General features: G+C 38.2%; 2 protein-coding genes and 1 non-coding gene across 8 annotated transcripts in view; all 3 read right to left on the reverse strand.

Annotated features, from left to right (window-relative positions):
• Nucleotides 1-5,853, reverse strand: part of LOC143879839 (protein FAR1-RELATED SEQUENCE 5-like) — a 10,064-nt gene extending 4,211 nt beyond the window's left edge. The window contains exons 1-4 of one of the 6 annotated variants that reach the window (XM_077382470.1): nt 5,442-5,853; nt 1,814-4,762; nt 1,621-1,713; nt 1,359-1,443 (exon numbers count right to left, since the gene is read on the reverse strand). In XM_077382470.1, coding sequence (XP_077238585.1) covers nt 1,401-1,443; nt 1,621-1,713; nt 1,814-4,545 — 2,868 coding nt within the window. In that variant the 5' untranslated portion in view covers nt 4,546-4,762; nt 5,442-5,853 and the 3' untranslated portion in view covers nt 1,359-1,400. Of the gene's footprint in view, nt 1-1,186; nt 1,448-1,611; nt 1,714-1,813; nt 4,763-5,441 lie in introns of those variants that run through there. The other 5 variants (XM_077382469.1, XM_077382473.1, XM_077382474.1 and 2 more) reach the window with 5 other exon arrangements.
• Nucleotides 5,854-6,972: 1,119 nt separating this feature from the next.
• LOC143879841 (proteasome subunit beta type-6-like) lies at nt 6,973-20,448 on the reverse strand. The gene is made up of 8 exons (XM_077382476.1): nt 20,177-20,448; nt 19,946-20,022; nt 15,291-15,346; nt 13,724-13,796; nt 12,402-12,513; nt 10,060-10,133; nt 7,463-7,537; nt 6,973-7,225 (listed from the first exon to the last, which is right to left on the reverse strand). Exons 1-8 carry the CDS (start codon nt 20,280-20,282, stop codon nt 7,091-7,093), a joined length of 708 nt encoding a protein of 235 aa, XP_077238591.1. The 5' UTR covers nt 20,283-20,448; the 3' UTR covers nt 6,973-7,090.
• LOC143880532 (small nucleolar RNA snoR103) lies at nt 19,023-19,128 on the reverse strand. Its single transcript, XR_013251752.1, has one exon. It is a non-coding gene; the product is annotated as a small nucleolar RNA snoR103 (small nucleolar RNA).
• Nucleotides 20,449-22,763: the final 2,315 nt, after the last annotated feature.

Genomic DNA, 22,763 nt, shown 5'->3' on the forward strand with positions numbered 1-22,763 from the left:
CCCATCTCTTCATTGAAGCTCCATAACAAGACCCGGGGTTGACTAGTTTGACTGGGGATGCCATGTAAATGCCTATTTTGCTCGTTTTGTTCCTGCAGCTATAAACCTTGAAGTGATCCCTATCAATCAGTCACCTAAGAGATGATGGAGGAATCACCATCCATCAACAAATTCTTCTATGACAACAATCAGCTCAAAACAGTTAGCTAAGTCTCTTATACAAACTCCACCTTAAAGATACAGAGACCCACTAGAAGAACACGATCTTCCACCCCATTAGGATCCATGATGCCAATAGGGTCAGGGAGATTTGAAGGTTGAAAGTGATTCTTTGGACGTAATTATGTGGGTATCGAAGGTTAAACTGGATCCTTTGAGATACGTTAATATCATGCTAGCTATCCATGAATCGAATTGAGAGTTGCTCTCTTATGGTCACATCCCTAAAAGTGTGAACGACATGGCGGATTCTCTAACATGGGAGAAGTTTTTTTTGAGAAGGTAATGAAAAATGCATTGAATCAAAGAGAAGTACATAGGGACAAGATGTCCCCAGGATCAACAATGAGTCCATGACAATGCCAAAGAAAAAAGCCCCACCCGAAATTGGGGCAAAAGAAAATACCCAAAAGAATTTACATCTCAAGAGCCGAGTGAAGAAGGAGAGATGCGCGATCTACCCCGGCCTTAGCAAGCACATCCGCAAGATCATTGCCCGATCAGCGCATATGCTTAAGCACCGACCGAATAGCAGCAACCAAATCCCTAACCTCATCGATCTTAAAAGCGAGACGCCGTGGCCCAGAGATCTTGTTTCCAGCCCACGCAATGACATTGGAGGAGTCGCCTTCAGGAATAAGTGGACCACGCAATGACATGGGAGAAGTTGAGAGAAAGGTTCATTGTGTTGGGAGTAGACTGCTACTCCAGTATCTTGCTTCCCCATTCATTAATTGAAATATTTCATTAATCTCTCTCATTCCCAGGAAAGGAAAAAGAGTTTCTCTTATAAACTGTAATTTGAATGAATCTTGTCCCTAAAAACTTATAAATTGTGCAGAAAAAATAGCCAAATCCAACTCAAAATAGCCAAATCCAACTCAAATTAATGCAAAAATGATAGATCCCACGTGTGATGATCAATTAAAACTTTGTGGATAGTTACTTGAGTGCATGACACTCTCACTGGGGGAAAGGATTGCTATCTCGAAAGTAAGTTTCATGTGAAATTTCCAATGGAAACAATAAGTTACTTAAGAAGTTACATGGTAAAGAGCCTCAGTGTTCATTGTTCTAACAATTAGCCATAGTAAAAGCTCTATATGTACGTAATGCATTATATAAAAAATTACAGAGACCTGGAAATAACTATCAAGCTCAAAAGCAAGATGCCTGGAAGGTCATATGTATTGGAGGAAGCACTTGTCGCTAGTCAGACCACCCCTGCCTTAATAAATGATTCCAACATTAGAATATATCACTAAAAAGGGCGGCCCAGTGCACGAGGCTCCCGCCATTGCGGGGCCTGGGGAGGGCTAGATGTACAAATGGGAATATATCACTGTTTTAATAATTTTTTTAGCACTTGTATATGAATGGGAAAATAAGTACTTTGCTCACAGAGTTCTATCGGAGAATAATTGCTGTTCTCGACCTATCTCATGATGCAAACATTGGCTGTCAAAGACGCCCTTGGCAATATTTGAATTGGCCCTTGAAACAAGAAGAATACTTGACAATATTAGTTCCAAATAACAAAAGTGAAAGTTGTCACAAAAATGAGGAAACTATTGGGAGAAGCATTTCATATTACCCTGCACCCTTATACGGACATTTGCGCTTGTCATGGTCGGGATGCTTGCAAATTTGACATTTTCTTCTCTTCTTTGGTTGCTCCTCACATGCAGAGTCCAGATTATTATTAGGACCTCCATCTCTTTTCTTGCGTTGAGGATCACAAAAAGTTATGTCACTTGATGCATTATCTGCTAGATTTCCATCACAAATATTGCTTTCACGAACACCATCACTGTCTGGAAAGCTAGGTTGTGTGACCATCCCATCACTTTTTTTGGCAGCAACAACCTCTTCAAAAGCTTTTTGCAGAGCATGTCTCGCCACGTTGCAAATATTTACAGTTGTTGCCCCTTCAGCCGCATATTTAATAGCTCGATGAAACAAATCAGTGTATTGCAAGGTCGGAGATTCTTGACAATCACTTTGGGGTTCAGCATCATTTTCTTGGAATACAACACTACCTGTGGCACTTTTCGTCCATCGCTTCAAAATGCAATGAGATGGGAGAAGCATAACATTTTTCATAGAGAAAACTCTTAATATATGCTTGCAAAGAATGCCTGCATACTCAAACATTTGGCAGCTACAACTTGCAGTGACTTTTGAAGCATTGAATGTAACAGTGTATTCCCTCTTATCTAACCCAAATTCTACCACTCCAAACGTGCTAATTGGTCCGTCCTCGTTTGATATTTCTGCAATGTGGTGAAGACTTTGAAATAATTGCTCTTGAAATTCCAAGAATATAGTTCTTGTATAAATTTCAGCTGCTTGGTTTTCCATTGGCAACCCCGTCTTCATTATTGGTTTCATATAACTGGTCTTGGAATCGTCTTCGAGTTCCTTTTCATATTGACTATTTATGGACTTCTCACATTGATAAACAAATGCTTTCAAGGAGGTATCTGCATTCACATACCCATGAAAAATAGAGTTCATGATTTCATTTTGTTGTGTATTAGATACATTTGCAATTAACACATCTTGTACGTATACATGGACCCATTCTTTGCGAGTTTTGTATAATGTTTGAAGCCATCTGTTTTCTTGAAGTTCATACTTATCAATGAGTGACTGCCAACTTGATTCAAATTGATTCAACTCAGTCAAGTTGATGCATTTAGAGAATTCCCCTACGAAATCATGATGTTTGCGCTCTATATGACCCAACTTCTCGGGGAATTTTCTTAAGATGTGCCACTTGCAAAAATGATGATGAGTTTTTGGGAATACCTTTGCAACTGCTTCTCCTATATCTGGATCTAGGTCAGTAATAAGTGTAATTGGATGGCATCCAGACATTGCTTCAAGCCATGTTTCAAATAACCAAACAAACGAAGCCTCAGTTTCATCAAGTAATAGTGAGCAGCCAAAAAGTACAGGTTTTTTATGATGGTTAACACCTATGAATGGAGCAAATGGCATTCCACAGCGATTCGTTCGATATGCAGTATCAAATGTAACCACATCGCCACAGTAATTGTAGGCCAACCTTGACCTAGCGTCAGCCCAGAAAAAATTGGTCATACGATATTCTTCATCAACTTGTATTGCATAAAAAAATGACGCATTCTTTGCTTTCATACGCTTGAAATATTCTACTATATATTGAGGATCTCCTCCAAGGATCCTCTTTCGAAGATTTAGAATATAGTTTCTGCGATCTTGCGTAGTAGAGCCAGTGTTGTTGAATCTACTTGGTCGGTCAAATAAACGCTTATATAATCGGAGGGGAGGCACTTCTCTTGGACTTGCCAATGCATGATTATGGTCCTTTACAAATTTTATAACATTCCACTTCCCGGAATCACCCTTCTTTACCTTAAACATTGCCTTGCAGCCTTCCCTTGTTTGACGTCGCTTACTTGCGTATTTCTTTCGTCGAAAGCCCTCTTTGGAACATACAAATTCCAGGCCAATAGTGGTTCCATCACGTCTTGAACGACGCCTCAAATTGGTGCGGATGCTAAAACCTATACGCCAAGCATAGTCATAGTAGAATATCGTCGCAGCCTCCTCAGATTCAAACTCCATACCCACATATGGATCAAAATTTGCAAGTCTTTCAGATTCAATTAAGGCCCTTCCCACAGAATTTCCTACCATTGCATCAGCCTTACTTGTGCTAGCATCAACATCTCCCTCAAGGGCCCTCTTTCGAAGGCTTTGAATGTAGTTTGTGCAGTCTTCTGAAGTGAATTCAATGTTGCTTGATTTTCCAAATGGATCAGACATACGCCTATGCGATCGAAGGAGAGGCACCTCTCCTGGAGTTGCCAATTCATGATTATGGTCCTTTATTAATTTTATAATGATCCATTTCCCACTAGTATCCTTTTTTACCTTAATCATTGCCCCACAGCCTTCCCTTGTATGTTGTCGTATACTTGTGTATGTATTCCGACGAAAGCCCTCTTTGGAACATACAAATTGTAGGGCAATAGTGGTTCCATCACGCTTGGAACGACGTCTAAAATTGGTGCGTATGCTAAAACCCACACGCCAAGCATATTCGTTATAGAATATCCTTATAGCCTCTTCAGATCCAAACTCCATGCCCACGTATGGATCAAGATTTGTGGGCCCTTCAGATTCAATTAGTGGCCTCTCTGCAAAATCTTTTACCATTTCATCAATCTCACAAACACGAGCCTCAACATCCGCTAAAATGTGACGTTCTACGTTAGTGTGTTCTGAACCCATGTAAGATTCTTTCAATGCACCACTTTCATTTGTGGTACCTTCCATGACAATTAATGACCTTTATGGAGAATATGTTATGATTTCATCGATCCCACAGACATGAGCCTCAACAATGTAAGAATCTTTCGATTAAATACTTTCATTTGGGGTGCCTTCCATGACACTGTTTAGCAACATATGCAGACCTCACAAAGAAGGTGAATTAACACATTAAAAGTTTAGGATCCCTTTCTCATCCCCAGAAGCATCCAAAACTAGAACGCTGTTAACAAACCCAACATATAGTGAATCAATAAATTGACATCAAAGCCTAAAAAAATAATAGAAGAAACAAAGAAAACACAATGCAATATAAAAATCAAGATAAACACCAAATGCAAGTTCTTTTACTCAGATCATTCCTCAAATAAGAAACTATATAAAATAATTTTACGAATCAGTCAATTTCATAGTGGACCATCTGACCACCACCATAAATTCAGGTGGTTCCCCTGTCATGTAGACACCACCTGAATTGATAGTCCTCCACGATCCTTTCTCACATTAGAAATATATCCTCGGATTACTTAATCGATAGTTCATAAGCCTCCATTCAAAATGGGCCACTTTATATAAACGGTGGAAATTGAAGTGGACTACTAATTCAGGCGGTCCAAGGACGTCTTTAAATCCGCCATATATTCTTCATTTACAAATTTCAAACTACCTAAATCAATAAAAAGGAATATTCATCTGCAATTGAAGATCTATTACTAGAATTTACAGAGGCATGTGTGATAATTTATTGGAATTGTAAACCCTAAAGCAACAAGAAAAATCAATATGGAGAAAATTCCTTGTGAGAAAACTAAAATCTACTCTATGGGAGAACCATAGGTCTATTATGCATATAAAAGTAGCAGAAACCCTAATTGAAAGATGAGGAGAGGTGAGAGAAAAACCTGATGGGACAATCCAAAGGGAAAACGAGGGAGAAGATAGAAAGCGCGACTGATAGTTTTCTATCTAGAGCGTCGGATGGGAAACGGCGGATGTAACTTTTCCATCCATCGCAAATCCTCCCTTTTTTTCCCCTAGGAATGATTTATGCACTCCCTTGTTTCTATAATGGCACTCCCTTTAATATATGCTTTTTTCTGTTCCGTCGTTGATTAATAGATGATTTGCAAAGATGTCTCACAGAAATGAATTTCGAGACACTACTACGTGATCTATGTTTGGATGCCACATGCAAGGGATCCTCAACCAATCTACCTGGTATTTGTTTGCCTATGTAACATTCAAATCCCGAGAGACGACTTGATAAGAACCATGTGTGGCATCACTTGGATTTACATATGAAATATCCTAAAAAGGGAAGAGAATTTAAGTAATACTCCCCTCCTCTCCTAATTAACTTGCATCCATACATAATCTACCACATGGCTTTACTAAGGTTTTAATTGCATCCAACTCCCCCAAGGTTTTAATAGATGATTTGCATAGATGTCTAATAGAAATGAATTTGCACGCTCCTACAAATCTATGTTTGGATGCCACATGCAAGGGACATCCTTGAAGATGCCAGGCATGGGGCATGTTTGGTTCCGTCGGGAGTGGCTCGGAGAGTAGCTGAATAAGAAGTCAAAAGAAAGGAGACAAGTATTTTGATTGGTCTAGAATTACCTTGGAAAATAGTGTAAGTACATTTGGTTGAGCAGTGTATTGTCGGAGTAGGAGAATATGTAGGAAGTGTCATAAAGAAAGAGAGAGGAAGAGCGAACATCATTCCTTCGAAAATTCAACCAAAATTCCTTACTTTCGAAAGAATTTGGTTTAAAGGTCATAAGGCCACACATGCAATTATTGCACGGGAGACACCTAAGGGAGTGAAAGGAGAGTCCTATGCAAATCGGAGCCAAATTCTAATGGCTGAGGAGCATCCAAACAGTAGATCCGTATTTTTTGAGATCCTCCAAGGACCAAATAAATCATAGATCAATATTTAGAATATGGGGATATGTCTGAAAATCCAGCTAGAGTCTGACAAATTACAAAATGCCCTGACATATTCTATATGGTTTAAGAAACGAGCAGATTGGACATCCCTTCATCCGATCTGAATCCAAATATTTTTTCCTCTATCCTCTGCTTATCTAGTGTAAAAACTGTCCCTCCAGTGGACGGTGGACCCCATTGTAGATAGAACAAATTGAAAAGCTACACAGATCCAACAATCTTAACCGTACCATGGATGGACTTCTTAAGAAGAATTATTCTAAACAAGTTGCTTTTATACTCCTTTCTAAAAGACATTTTTAGGTCCCACTTCTACCTGTGATCAAATCCGTTGATCTAGAATTCAACCCAAATATCATTGAAACACCACCACCTCGATCCACCAATCCTAGTCCTCTCTAGAGACCCATCAAGAAAGCCTAAACCGTTGATCTTATAGTAAACACGTAAACATGGAACTGGTTAACAATTCACTGCAGAAATTCAAGCCGTTTCTCTCATGTCATTTAACTGGAACTGTTGAAATATACACAGTAGTATTTTTGGAGTGCCACGACATTATCCTCAAACGGAGCAAACCATTACCAAATGTTTATGAGCTCATCGGCACGGGACGGCTTGATGAAACCACATCCAGTAATGAATTCCTGGGCTCCAATTCTTCTTCGTGCCACCGCGGAAGAGTATCTCCCGAGTGGAAGTTTCTTGTGACACCGTCCGAGTTTATCTGCGTAGGGCAAGCCCCAAAACTGGTTATAACAGTCTAGCTAGTTTCAAAGCAAACAGAAACTGGGCATATTCAAATGCAATCCCAAATATGAACCAATTCGGAAGATAAATTTGTTAAAGACATCACATCAAGATTTCTTGGGTGTGATAGGCAACGGCTGGGACAAATCCATTCACCAAAGAATCCAAAAGAAAAAACCAAATTGATGTTTATGTCCAATTGCAAAAGACTCACAATAACAGTTCGAACAACACCCCCACTAGCACTGTCTCGAGCAATGGCGAGAGAGACTGCTTTCACCACTAAGTTCTGCATTAAGAGAAGAAAGTAAGAAATATATCTCACATGTGCTATTCCTCAAGAGAAACAAGCAAAACAATTGAAATAATAACGGCAGCAGCAAGTAGAATAACCATGAACCAATAGGAATTGATCAACTTAACAGGAAACAAAAAAGAAACGGCTAAGAATTGATCAGCAATGTGATAATCAAAATATGTTGAAAATATTACAGAACACAAGAAAGGCCAGCAAAGTTAATCCTAGTGACTTGAACAGCAGAGTTAATCGTAGTCGAGTATGTAAGGTTCCAAAGATCCCAAAATTGATAGCCTAACCCTAACCTCCATAGTTAATATTCTCAACTTGTATTATTGCTTACGAGAGAGCAGAAAATCGCAAGTTTGGATCAAATCAGCGATCTTCCAAAAAAATAATTGTTTTGGAGAGACCTTAACGGAATTGATAGCCTAATATCAATACTTGATTTTCTCAACTCGTATTGTACACCTCCTCCCCCCCCCCACACACACACACACAAAACTCCACCACCCACCCACACAGGAAAAAAAAAACTTGTTTGATTGTTTGATTATAGGGTTTGGACTCCAGACACTCCAACGATCATTTCTTCATAGCTTGACTACCATGAATCCAGTTGTGGTAGAATTTAGAAATCCACAGCTCCACCTCGGGTCAGAGCTTTCGCATGGACAATGGTGAAGAAAAGAATTAATACTTGCGAACGACTCAAGAAGTTGCAGCTTGTCAGTAGGTGTTTCTTTTGCAAGAAGAATGAAGAAACTTTAGAGCATCTTTTGGTTTGATGTCCTCTCTCAAATCGCATGTGGATGGGCATTATGAAAAGTTTTGGTCTCTCTTAGGCACTCCAAAGTTCTATTAAAAAAAAGATAATACTAAACTAGATCAGCAGACTTTCTCTGGTGAATCGGGTTGTGTCTTGTGGAGACTTGTTCCCTTTGCCTTGATATGGCATATTTGGAAAGAGAAAAACAATCGCCTAATTAAAGACCATAAGGTAGGAAAGGGAAGAATTCTTCATGATATCAAAATTGATCTCAAAATGTGGGGGAGAGGCACCAAGCTCAATTCAAGCTACAGTGTGGAAGACTTTCTTAGATGTTGGAGGACGATAGTAAGGGAAAAAGGAAGGGAGTTCAAAGTATTACCCAAGTGGACTCCCTTCCTCCAACCGGTTGCGTGAAATTCAACTTTGATGATAGCTCTAAAGGCAAGGCGGGAACCGGGGGCATTTTCCGTGACTCTAGCGGGCAACTGTTACGATTATTTTCTGGTTCAACAGGTGTTTGCGAAGCAGAAGCCCGTGCTTTCTTGTGGGGACAGAAATGGTTTTCAAAGTTTGGGTTTGGGCCAATTATTATTGAAGGTGATTCATCAAACGCTAATGCTAGGGCCAGCAACAAAGCAGTTAGGCCGTGGAAGTTAGCCGACACCATAGCATATATTAATGAATTGGCCTCTCTAATCAAGTCAGCTTTCCAATGCAGGAAGATAAGGAGGCCGGCAAGCTCACAAAAGACGGAGCAGACTAGGAGGGTGAGGTGATCGTAAATTCAGAAAATATAGAAATGCTTTAGGGGCTGGCAGAAACAAGGGGCCATCGGTTGGGTGACGGCAATTTTGAATCTGTATCTTTTGTTCTTCTTCCTTTGTTAATACGGCATTGCTGTTTTAGTCGTTGGGGACATTTTGTTCCCAGGGTTGTGCATTCTACTATATTTTTTCTTAAGTAATTCATAGTTTCTGTTATCTTTAAAAAAAAAATACGTCTCTACAATGGCATGATAGGACAGAAGAATTAAAAAGAAAAAGTGAAAGAATGAAATAGAAATATAAATATGGAATTACATATTCTTTTCCTCTTTATTTGTGAAAATATCGAAAATTCAACACAAACTTCACCTCCCATCTCCAACAGCATAAGACCACCAACTTTATTATATAGAAGAATGAACTTTAAGCCAAGTAACTAGTGCCACAATCGTGAATCATTCAAGATTATAACATCTCATAGATCACCAACCTCATAAAATCAGATAAAGTAGAACATATGTAATGCAGTAAATGCAGAGAGACAAAATACGTAAATTGTCATGTCCAAAAAGAACAGAATGAAAAGATTACTGAAATAAGCATCAAATGTACGGAGCCTCTCCCATGAGCCATGTCTTTTGAATGCAGACTAATACTGAGAAGATGACTGAAAAATAAACCAAGGCTACGCTATATAACAGAACCAACCAACAAAGTTGAGATGCAAATGAATGGATTCTGTTTTGAATCTTCAATAGCTAATCCATGATCTGAGCAATTATATTACAAAGAAAAGGTGTTGAGCCAAATGTACAAGAGGTGTTAGGATCAAGTTACTAAATGAAAATTTTATACAATTGCTTTGTGCAAACATATAGTACACAATTAGAACAAATTGATACAAAGTTCCATTAAAAAAACATGATCAAATTAAAACCATTAATGGAATACATCTATGAACATCAAAATTTACATACCTCGGCTTCATCTTTACTCATCCCTCCCTTCCATGCTTGATCCAAGAATCCATACAAGTAACTAGAGCCAGACCCTTTAAAATACAAATTGTATGAAGTCAAGACATAAATCTAGGCATACACAGAGACACACACCAAGAAGTAAGCTTCAAACGAGGTTAACTCCATCTTTCCAATTCCCAATAAAATCAAACATACTACAACAAAGCAAAAAGGAAGAACAGATACAACAGAAAATACAAAATCAGCTGTCAATGGCAGAAAAAGAAAACTGTCTGTACACAGTCGTCCTCAAATAAAAGGTCAATCTGACAAAAGAGTTGAGTCTCTAGTGACCATAGGGCAGGCAAGAGAATTTGCATCCAAGTTGGCTGATCACCAAACATGTCTGAGCTCAAAGATATACCCCTTTAGGATGTATTGAACCCCTTAGTAGTGTTCGCGAATCTCCATGATGACTAATATGGTCTCTCAACCGTCTAACCACGATGAGAAAACGACCCTCAATAATAATCTGATCCAACTGTAACCTGTCCAACAACCTATTGTCATGAGGGAGGACTTCAACCTCCGCTTCATTGGAATCTTTTACTCTGATAAGGACCAAAAAGGCCCAAAGCATCTCTCAGTCCGCAGTACTCAGAAGACCTCCAATGCTAGCCAGGCAAGGATTGCCAAGACTTGAGCCATAAGAAGGCAATTTTGGCATGGCTACTGGTGGGAATGAATTCTCATAACCAATAACAGCCTTTTGGTTATAGCCATTCGCCACTAGCCAAGCTTTGCAGGTCTCTCTACCACTCCATTGAGGCCTTACTTCATACCATTCAAAAAAAAAATCGAGGCCTTTCTTCTTGTTATAGATTTATTTATTTCTAATGGGCTTAATGCCCTTTGGTGGATCCACTAGTCCAGACTACATTGGAATAAACCGAATCCATTTCGGATTTCATCGCATCAATCTAGTCATCATCATCAATATCTGATATTGCTTCCTCATAGCTCAAAAGATCAGTTTCACTCTTCTGAAACCATACATTGGCCCCAAACACTCACAAGTGTTTGAGAGATGACTTCTTGCCACTCCATATCTCATATGGTATTTGCGGAACAGTCTTAGATGGAATCTTATTGAGAAGGTAAATTGCAGTCTATAAGGCATAGCCCCATAAAAACTTAAGCCTGTGAAACTCATCATGGATCGGACAATGTCCAACAATCAGAGTCTGATTGCTCCTCTTCGCAACACCATTATGTTGTGGTTTTGCATAACAATCAGAGTCTGATTGCTCCTCTTTGCAACACCATTATTTTGTGGTTTTGCTGGAGGAGACCACTGAGAAAAAATCTTGTTGGATTTAAGATATTTCCTAAACTCATCCGAAAGTTATTCTCCTCCTCTATCGAAGTGATGAAATTTAATCTTTTTGTGTGTGGTTTTCTACTTCATTCTTGAATTCTTTTAACTTTTTAAAGCATTCAAATTTATTCCTCACAAGGTACACAGCCATATCTATAGCAATCATCAGCAAATGTTATGAAGTGGACCCACGTCCACCAGGATGGCTTAACGGTCTACATACATTTGTATTTATTGCAACTTTATCTTCAACTATTTTCATGGGAATTGCACTTAATTTCTTCAAGTGTGCAGGCCTTAACTATCATTTTTTTTGGGCGGAATTCTCAAAATGTTCCACTCTCGAACAAAATATGAAATGAAAGACTCGATGTAAAACTTCGCCATGTTCTGGTCTATTCCGCTCATTCTGGCTAAACGACCCGTTCCACCCTAAATCATGCCAATATTCTCATTTCACACTTTCGAGAATGATAGTTAAGGTCATTTTGCCTCTTTTTATTGATAGTTGTCTGCCTATTTGAAGGGCATTTGATGTATTTTAAACAACCCAAATGAATGGAGGATTAAAAAACATCAAAACCATCTCATTTCACACTTTCAAGAAATTTTTTCCACTGGCCTAGTTTCCAGGTTTGCAAGTTTTCGTTTTTTTCCATTTTGTCCCTTTTTAGTGATTATTTTGAACCCATTTGAGGGGCATTTGATGTTTTTTAACCTTCTCCCAAACGAATGGGAGGGTTAAAAAACACCTATATAAAAAACAAAAATAAAAATTCCATAGGTCGTAGCATCTTCTCTGGAACGAAACATTGGAACCTTGCAATCCAAGGGGAAAAAAGGAACAACGACCAGAATGGAATTGATAACTATGGTGCAGACTATTGATAACTATGGTCACATGACTCACATATCTATGGTCACAGGTATACAATGCCAACAAAACACCCAAACATCATGTAGCAAATGTGTGGGGACATACCTCCAATTGCAAATGGTTGCTCCAAAAGTGTACCCCCGAGAGGCACAGAATATATCCGACCACCTTCATACGCGTCCCATCCACCAACAATCATGCCGGTCTCTAACATACTCTGCCAAGTTCAGCAAATAATGGGAAACTAAGCTGGAAACAAAGATAATGGACGCATAAATAAATTGTACAACCAGGAGTTTCTTTTGAACAATTTTCGTTTACTCAGATATGAAAACACACATTTCATATTATGCCTATTAAAATGAACTTTTTGGGGATGACAACTAGGAATTTCTTTTAAACAAATTTTGTTTACTCATAAAACATCATGATAAACAGGCATTTCAGAAAGAAATGACGCCCCTAATATCGTGCCATGTGCCCAAGAGAAGAAAGAAAAATAGCAGGTGGTAACACTTTCACAAAATAAGCAAACTACTCCTTCTAGGGCTAATTTCCAAAAGAATGTCATAAGTTGTATTGCCATCTACGGCCATTGGATGAGACAAGCGGTGACCAAGGTCTCATCACATCGACTTAAACGACATCGAAGAGGAGTCTGGCCAACAAAAGGTAGTCCACCAACCACTAAAAAATCAATCTAAAATAAAGAAGTATCAGTTTCCCAGTGGCTGGCAGACCATCTTCCACCTTCTGCTGGAAAGATTCCTCATCAGCACGATATAAGCCAGACCGCGGGACCCCAACCGATATTGGTCTCACCCAGTAGCAATAGATGGTAATTTAAATAATGGCATTGATTTTGAAAATCAACCCCTAAATTATACTTATTTTGATCATTTTTGTGAAACTCCATTACCAACAAATGTTTTTTTCTGTCCTCTCACAGGATGCATGAAGTTTTGTGTGAATTATCTTTTTGGCAGAACTCCAGTATTTACAACCTATACACATAAGGGAAGCAAACAATATGTAGACATCCTAGAACTCCAGCATAGTAAACTAGTTCAGAGTACACATGTGGTGAAGTCCAATTATTATGGGCCATGCTTCTTGATACTGTGTTTCAGCAATCTTCTTTCACATAAACAATTTCGCTGGAAAAACCCTACTTATAAAAGTAATTCATTTTGAATTCTAGAAAAAAAAGACTATAAATCATCTCGTGTGCCTAATTAGCAAGATCACTAAATGATAGGCACTATTGGCAAAGCAAATCTTGCACAAAAACTGAACTATGTAGGTAGTAAATTACCCTAAAAGAGAACTTGAAAATTAATTTCACTAATCTCGAGTTTCAGTGTCATTTTTCATAAAGCCATGCTTATACGCACATATTTTGGAGATCGAAGGATGTTTGGTCATACCTTGTTATTATATGCTATTAACCTAATCAAACTGGAAGCCACTTTGACGGTTGCAGGTTGTCCAAGTTGGATTCTGCATTCAGAAGACAGTGGAATATAGGATCAGGTAAGTATATAAAATTATGAAATGTACTAGACAAAATACTGGGTGCATGACACACATGGAAATTTACATTAACAACGGAGTTAGGAAACCTTTCCCAAAATAAACACCCACAGATGTGGAAACAATAATACATTAGTAATGGATAGCTCTGTGTCATGCCACTAAAGTGTCAAAGACTCAAAACACTACGGACAAATGATTTAGAGTGTTTTCAAGCTTTCGCTATCTTGGTTCGATCCTGCGTAAGGAAGGAGAGATTGAAGAGGATGTTAACGACACTTCGGATTCGGATATAGCCATATCCGCTTTGAATTCGATCTGTTTACAGCCCTAAATACTAGATTAGGAGACTAAGGATTTGAAATTGTTTATTTCAGAAACTATGAATTTATGACTACTCCTGAGGCCTAGAAGCCAAAGATAATTGAAGTAGAACCAATAATAATATATGCAGCATTGTTCCTTTTTTTTTTAATGTTTATGCAGCATTGTTCTTAAGCATGTACTTTGTCATTTTCTGAGTATTATGCCTGTAATTATGTTCTCTTGAAAAAAGGAGGGGAAAAACAACGATATCGAAAACTATTATCAAGACTGTATACCCATCTCCGGGCCCCCTTTTCATGCACATCCATGCTTTCCATTTATGTTAATCATGATTTGACATTATTCCATGTATCAACACAGAAAAAACAATAATTGCCGATGTCAAGTAAAGAGCGTTCCTTTTCTCATGAAAAGATAAACACCCACAAATTGATGATGGCAAGATTCTGCTGAGTAAGATGATGGCAAGATTCTAACGAGTAACTTAAGAACCCTTTCTTATAATAAAGGTAACATCTACAAAGATCACCAGAAACCAGTAACATTTTAACTGGTTTAAGTGTCTAAAGCAATGTAATAAAGTCCCATAAGAAATCAAGCACAATTTAAGCATCACTGCTTTCTGGCATATTTTTTCATTTTGAAGCTAGGAAAGTCAGGATCAAACCTGCATTCAACTTCAGTTTCCCACAAAGAGCACCATCTAATTTGGTCTTTGGCTCAACCAGCTTTTAAAAGCTAAATACGTCAATAATTGACTTTCCAAGTCGACCAATTTTTGAAATTACGAAATTAATCAAAAACTCGTTCAACCCGGTTGAATCCATCAAAACTCACCAAGCCAATTATTGATTTGAGCAAGTCGACCTTGCCTTGGTCCTTGACTAAGAATGAGTCTTTAAACAAGGGTCGCAGTCCCAATTCAAGCCAGTTCACATTAATAGATACGTATAAAAAATGTGGCATCCAATGTTGAGCAAATCGGATAACCATGAATCATCAGCCAAGCATAAATTTATGGATACCACAAATTCAATTGTGTACAGAGCCTATATGGGATGACAATAATAAACTAGGCAAACCAAGAGGAACGTGGTAGAAAGTGCCACAAGGAACGACATAAATTAAACTCACGTATACTGATGGAGGTAGTAACGAACATAATCAGAGACAACTTGGGAATCTGCAGCCTGCAAAAAAAAAAAAAAAAGTTACAACCATGTAAAGAAATGTGTATATTGGGGAGAGAAACTTGACGCTACTACAAAAACCTTCTTGTTTCAATGCAAAGTATAGAAGATTCAAACAGTAGAAGAAAATCATGACTAATAACTACAGGCAGACGATGGGAATAAACACTTGTAACAAAATTATGGATGTTTTCATGACGAGTAAACAAAAAAAGGTCTACACACAACACAGCTCAAAAATCCAGTTGATGCCATTTTCAACGGAAAACGAAGAATCAAATGAATAGAAAAAAAAAAAAAGGAGCCCATGAAGAGAGACAGTAACAAGTGCTTGTTCTGGAATTAGCACCAAGGACAGCGCCACCATCATATGTCACTCCGATAATCATCATTCACATCAACTGGGATGTGTTGAGATCAAGATCATCCATAGCAGGAAATTGCAGAGGAGGGGGAAAAGAAAACGAGAGAAACCCCAAAAACACCCAGAATTGCAGTTGCGATGGAAGCAAAAGGAAAATGAACGTGACGAAAAACTATGCTAGGGTGAAATATGGACACTTGGAGCCCCTTTCCTCAATCAATTTACTCTTTTTCTTTAAAAAACAGTAACAACCGTCTTCTTTTAACAAATTGACAAATATATGTGCTGCCCACATCCACCGAATCGCCACCATTCAATTCAAAGTAAAGATGAAAATATAAAAATAATAATAATAATCTCAACTCAACTCAACTCAACAAAGCCTTTGTCCCAAACTAGTTGGGGTCGGCTAAATGAATCCTTTAGAAAAAAAATCATAAAGAAGGTAAAAGGAATCTACCCCGCTCTAATCCTGGTTGTTCTGATTGGGTTCTTCTACGTGGATCATTTTCTTCCATTCTATAAAAAAAAAATAATAATAATAAATATTAAAAACACACAAATAGATGACTAACTTTATAGATCAAGCCTACCAAACATGCAAAAGCATAAAACAATGAAATAGAAAAACAAAACATACATTAAATTGGAAAATTGGGAAAAACAAAAAAAAGGAAGGGGAAAGAGAAAATAAGCATAAACCACCATCAGATCTCATCAAATCTTACCTATGAAATGCATATTCATAGAAACACGAGTGCTTTTTATGTTTTACATCTAATCAATCACAAAAGAAGTGAAAAAACTGAAAAAATTAGGTCTTCTACCCCAAAGGAGAAAATATCAGATTCTACAAATCCACTTTCAATCCATTGATTCATACTTGCATCCGTGTTTTTTATGCTTGATTCAACTAAATTTTTGTGAAATTTAGTCATATGACCCTTAATCCCAAACAAAAAGTGAAAATAAGAAATACTCAAGAAAGTGAAAAGGGGGTTCGAGTTGCATTTTTACATAAACCCAAACACCCTTGTACTGGGCCAAAACAACCATTACAACCGATAGGCCTGCAATTTTTCACAGGTGCCGGTATAAAAGGTCGAAATCGTGCCACCACATGCCTAAATATTTGATAGCTACCGGCAGATATCCAATACGTACTGCATTGGCTGATATCCTGTCCCACAACCATCATAAGCCTCCTTCACAAATGTTTTCTTTTCCTCCTTATAACCCTTCATTAGTTACACTTACAGTCACCGTAGCATGGAAGTACATGCGTGAACTTTCCTGTATAATCTTTGTGTCAACAATGATAGCTCTTATGTGTGTGCGCACAAGGCAATCTGTTTGAGCTCCATCACCGCCAGAAAAACATTGTCACGCTCTGGAATTTGGACCCATTATCATCTATGTTACCTGGATACAGGTTCGGATATCAAATAATGTGAGAATTTGGTACAGGGATCCTCCAAGTTCCAAAATCTTAGGATATGGATATGAAAAGTTATGATATATGGAGTGTGGGATATGGGTAAGTGCCCATTAAAAAATGTTAAAATAATTTATGCCCAACATGGTTTGAATTTTGGAAAGCATGCACATCTCTTTCATACACAAATCAACACCTCCTTTCCTAGAGACCTCTCCCTCTAACTTAGAATTCTTATTTCCTTTGTGATGATGAATATATATATATATATATATATTTTAAAAGAATAAAGGAGCATATGTTTCCTTTTTTATTATGTGAATATAAAAAGAATAAAAAATATTTATGCTCAAAAGGTCATCCAATAGAGCAAAAGCAAAAGCTAAATACGAGAATACAGATCAAATGTAACCGGCATGTATCCCACATCCTTATCATATCATTGGTGAAGTACCTGAATCACATACGATAAGCATTGTAGTCTGAAACCAAGATCCTCTAAAATTGGTGAAGTGCCTGACCTGAATCAAATACGATAAGCATTGTAGTCTGAAACCAAGATCCTTTAAAATTGGTGAAGTACCCTGAATCAAATACGACATGCATTGTAGTCTGAAACCAAGATCCTTAAAAATTGGTGGAGTGCCTGACTCAACATGATATGATATGTGGGATACATGTCGGTTACATTTGATCTGTATCGTCATATTTAGCTTTTGCTTTTGCGATAAGAATGTGATTAAAAGAATGCAACCTAACCGAAACAGGTTCGAACCACCTGACTAAAGTAAACCAATCCAGTTTGACCAAGGCAGGCTTGAACCAAAGATAGAGAAGAAAGAGTGGTGACCATTTTCTTGATTAGTGAACCATCACAGTGTTTCTTTTTAGCTAAGTTTGCTTTTGAAGTCCGATCAAGACTAACTTTCTGTTACAATATTGATTAAAAATTCCCATTCGGAACTTTAGTTCAGACTATTGTCGCAGTAGAACTCTTTTGGCCAGTTCTCTGATCTTCATTAATACACATCTTGATCAGTTTTCTGTCGTGAGTGCTGATTGGTTTCCCTTTGTAGGGTTTAGTTTAGTCAGTTCTCTATGTGAGCTTTTAGTGTAAATCTAATTGGTCACTCTTTCGTAGTCCTCTGATTGGCTTCATAAAGGTAGCAAAAGCAATTCTTGATATCAGATTGAGTCTGGATTGGTAGAGGTCGAATCTTGAAGATAAAAAAGGGTGGCCCAGTGCACGAGGCTAATGCCATTGCGGGGTCTGCGGAGGGCTAGATGTACGCTGCCTTACCCCTGCTTTGCAGAGAGGCTGTTTCCGTGACTCGAATCTTGAAGATAGAAATGCTTAAATCCCTTGCACTGCCTCAATCCTTTGCATGCTATAAGGCTCTAGCCATGTTCGAGGAGCAGCATTGTTGCATGCCTTTAAGCCCAGATTTTGTTTAACAAGTAGCTAATCAACATGTAGTTTTGCTCAAAAATAAGCTAACAGGAGTAGGGCAAAGAAAACCGAAACTGACATACTTCCATCTCCACGACTGAAATGCATACAGAAATAAAACCAGAAGCCATGGACTACACTAAAAAAAAGGAAGGCCAAATGAGTCGCCGAGATTTTGGTGAGTGCTGATCCAAATTTCCAAGGTCCCTCAATTAGAAAGAAAGAAAGAAATTCCATGACCTACTAAGGCCATATTATGAAAGGGATTAGCACAGCTTATAAGCCAAGTGAATCGGAACGATTTAAGGAAACGAATAAGTAGGAGTATGAGCAGAAGCAAAATGAATCATGGAAAGAAAAGAAAAAATAAAGAACTTGGAGAAATGAAGACTGAAGAAGCCCTTCCTAAGGTCCCCCTTTGTTTACATTATGTATGGAGGTCCTTTATGAGTATCCAACACTCTATTATGCCCACTTAACCCCTCTTCCCCAGCACTGTTTGTCCATATTCACAGCAAGTATGCATATTAAGCGCTCTGACAATAATTAGGACAGTTTTTCAACTGGAGCATAAGAACTATAAAATCCAAATCCATTTGAAATAGAACCTTGTGAATGAAATACAGAAGGATTTGTGTGAAAAATAACAAATCTATACATCTTAAACACCATCACTCGAGAATTTGATTTCACTAGCAAAATTTTAATTGCATACAACAACCATAAACATCTAAAGAAAAGCAACATTATTTGAAACTCCCCTCTCATTACCAGGCCAACACTTCCTTGGCCCTTTTGTTTAAATTATATATGGAGGTCCTTCATGAATATCCAACACTCATAGTATGCCGACTACTATGCCCCAACCTAAAGCCCCCTACCGCTGTTTGTCCATATTTACAGCAAGCATGTGTATTAAGCACCGCGCCATGAATTGTGACAGATTGTCAACTAGATCATAAAAACAATGAAAGACAAAGGAATTTGAAATCTTGGAAAATGAAGCAAAAATGAATTACGTCGCAATAACAGATCTATACATCTTAAGAGACGTCATCACCATCACACAGTAAAATGATTTCACTAGCAAAATTTCAATCATTTGAAATGTCCCTCTCTCATCATCAGGCAAATGGGGTGAAGGGAAACTTTCCTTGTTTAATTCAGACTTTCAATAGACTATATCAATTGAGAAATAATGTTTGAAACATATACGCATGATTTATGAAGGAATCTCTTAAAAGATCGAAAAGCGAAGCAAATGGCATCCTCTCATGAAATTATATGCCCTAAAGGATACAGAAATGACAGCAATAAACAGCGAGTATCGGAAAGGGAAGAACTTCTTACTGATCCAGAACGACATATGTAAACATTATCTGTCAGCTGTGTGATTTTGTCTGATGCCCGATTCGCAACATACATTCCTAAATAGATAAATCAACGAGTGGATCGTTTATTCATTGAATGAGATTTCTTGTACAACAGAATCTTGACACTAGTACGAAAATTTTCTTAACTCAATGCAAACTCATCAAAGATTCGAAAAATACAGAAAATAATGAATAATAACACAGTTACCAGTGCTTGTTCTGGAATCGGCACCGAGGACAACGCCACTGTCATACGTTGCTCCGATAATCGTTGTTCCCATCGAATGGGATGCGTTGAGATCGAGATTATCCATGAAAGTTGCAGAGGAGGGGTAAAAAGAAAAAGGAGAAACCCTAGAATTGAAGTTGGGATGGAAGAAAGAGGAAAAGTAGAGGATGTGACGAGGAACTTAGGCTGGGGATTATTGACACTTGGAGGCCCCTTCCTCAAGCAATTTGCTGGTTTTCTTTAAAACGTAACACCCGTCTTCTTTATTAAATTGACAAATACGTCCGATGCTTCCATCCACCAAATCCCAGCCATTCAATTCAATGGATGGCTGGGATTAAAAGAAAATCATAACAAGTTGGTACGGCTCGTTAGATCAAGTGGGTTGTTTGTTAAGTAAATAACAATCCGTGGATAAGTTTAGGGCAGTGATAAATCGACTCCCTTATATCTTAAATCGACTGATTATGTTTGGTTGCCGGAATTTTTTTGATTCTTGGGACTTTTGTGGAATTTCCACAGGAACCCACGTTTGGTTGGTGGGACCAAAATAATCCTAGGAACCAAAATAACCCCACACGAAATCCGAGGAAGGAAAAAAAAATACTCCGAGGAACCAAAAATAAGCTTGCAGAAGAATTTTTTTTCTTCCCAATAGTTCAAGCAACCAGACAAAGCATATTTTTTTCCCACCTGCATGGGATTTCTATGGAGTTTTTTTCCCACCAATCTCCCAGGAAGATTCTTGTTCCACAAAAATCCCAAGAACCCATGGTTTTAAATTTCGACCGATTCGGATTTCGGTGGGGACCTAAACCGAAAATTTCCGAAATTGGAAATTTTGTGAAATTCCAAATTTCAGCCTAAATTTCGGAAATTTCGGTCCGAAATTTCTATTAAATGCCATTTTTTATTTTTTAAAAAAATGTTATCAAAATTCGGACGAAATTTCGGTCCTAAATTTGGAGCCAAAATACGAAATTTCGGATTTCGGTAGGGTCCGAAATCGGTACCGAAACCAAAATTTAAAACCTTGCAAGAACAAAAAAAAATTCCGGCAACCAAACGTTTTAACAACCACTTTAACGCTATACGTTAGAGCAATACCCATACAGCTGGTTACAAAAACTGATAAATATCGTAAAGATGTAATCTGGGTGGGCCCATGTCAGGCGTCTTCCCACAACGGGTCTCCCAAAAATGCCCACACACATCATGAGATGACCAGATTACCCTTACCTAAATTGGGGTTTCCTTTAAGCCTTATGTTGCGACCGTTGGGCTTTAAAATGACGAGATTGCTCAAGGTTCTTAAAGCCTTTCATGTTTGAGACACCCTTAGCTATTGCCCCATTACAGAATGTGAGTGGTGAAAATTAGCGACAAAATTTAGTTCTTAAGAGAAATAGAGACAACTGAACATGTGCATTCATAAATGAGATGTGCCCCTTAACTTCCTTGATTTGTCCAGATATAATTTGAAGTGTAGATGCCATAGTCCATACTATATTGCTAATAAAGTTTATCACTGCTATTGTTGTTTTGAATTCCAGATGTATGCCTCCCAATTCCCCAACTTCAAGTTCTCAAGAGAAGGTATCCATTCCCTATAGCAAAATGAGATGCCAAGTTCTAAACAGAAGGTATACATTCCATTCTTACTGTAGTGCCACTCCCATCATAAGGCTTGAGAAATTCACCTCCTTCGTCTTCTCAAGTAGGCCTAGATGTGTAGGCCGCTGTTATGAATGCACCTTTGAGTGGGGAACATGTTGAATGCCAACATCATCCTAATACTAATAAGGAAAATCAATGGCCACTCTAGTTTCGAGTAGGTACTTTATTGACCATAGAATAGATAGTGACACATCACTTTGTTTTGCTTAAGTGGGTTTAATAAGGTACATCTATTTCATACAATTTTTTGTGGGTATATGAAGAAACAAGCTCAATATCATATACTGCTGATGCTCCAAAACTACCCACTTGGCTTGGTCAAATGAAGGAAAGGGTGTTCACCAAAAATCATGCTTTTAAATCTCTAATCCATTAAGTTCTGCTTCTAAATTGCTCTCCCAAAAGCCAAAGCAAGATAAACCAAAACCCTTGCATTGTTGTTGTTGGTATCCCAACCCTGGCCACAATTAAAAGAAAGAAAATCAGCATATGGACTGATATGGTAAACATTGCTTTGTCTATTGGGAAAATGATTGGGGAAAATCAAATGGACCCAGATTGGGGGAAATGAAGAACACAGATCAGGGAAAATTGCATGGATACAGATTGGGGGAAATCGTACAGATCAGGGAAAATTGCATGGATACAGATTGGGGGAAATCGTATGGAGTGAACTGTGTCCTTCATTTTCCCCAGACCCTACAAAAACCCTCCCATTTTTTGCGAAAATCACAACCTAAAACTAACAAAAACAGAAAACAAGTTAGGGTTTCTTTTTCTCTGCTAGGGTTTTCCTTAAAAAAATCAAGGTTTTCTTTGCTTGGGGCGTTGCAGAGAGGGAAGAGGCTTTGCAGAGAGAGAGAGATTACCTTCGAAGTTCTTCTCCAGA

This window comes from Tasmannia lanceolata, unplaced genomic scaffold (assembly GCF_043159265.1).
Source record: "Tasmannia lanceolata isolate RefF3 unplaced genomic scaffold, GAP_Taslan_0.1 ptg000006l, whole genome shotgun sequence".
NCBI classification, from domain to species: domain Eukaryota; kingdom Viridiplantae; phylum Streptophyta; class Magnoliopsida; order Canellales; family Winteraceae; genus Tasmannia; species Tasmannia lanceolata.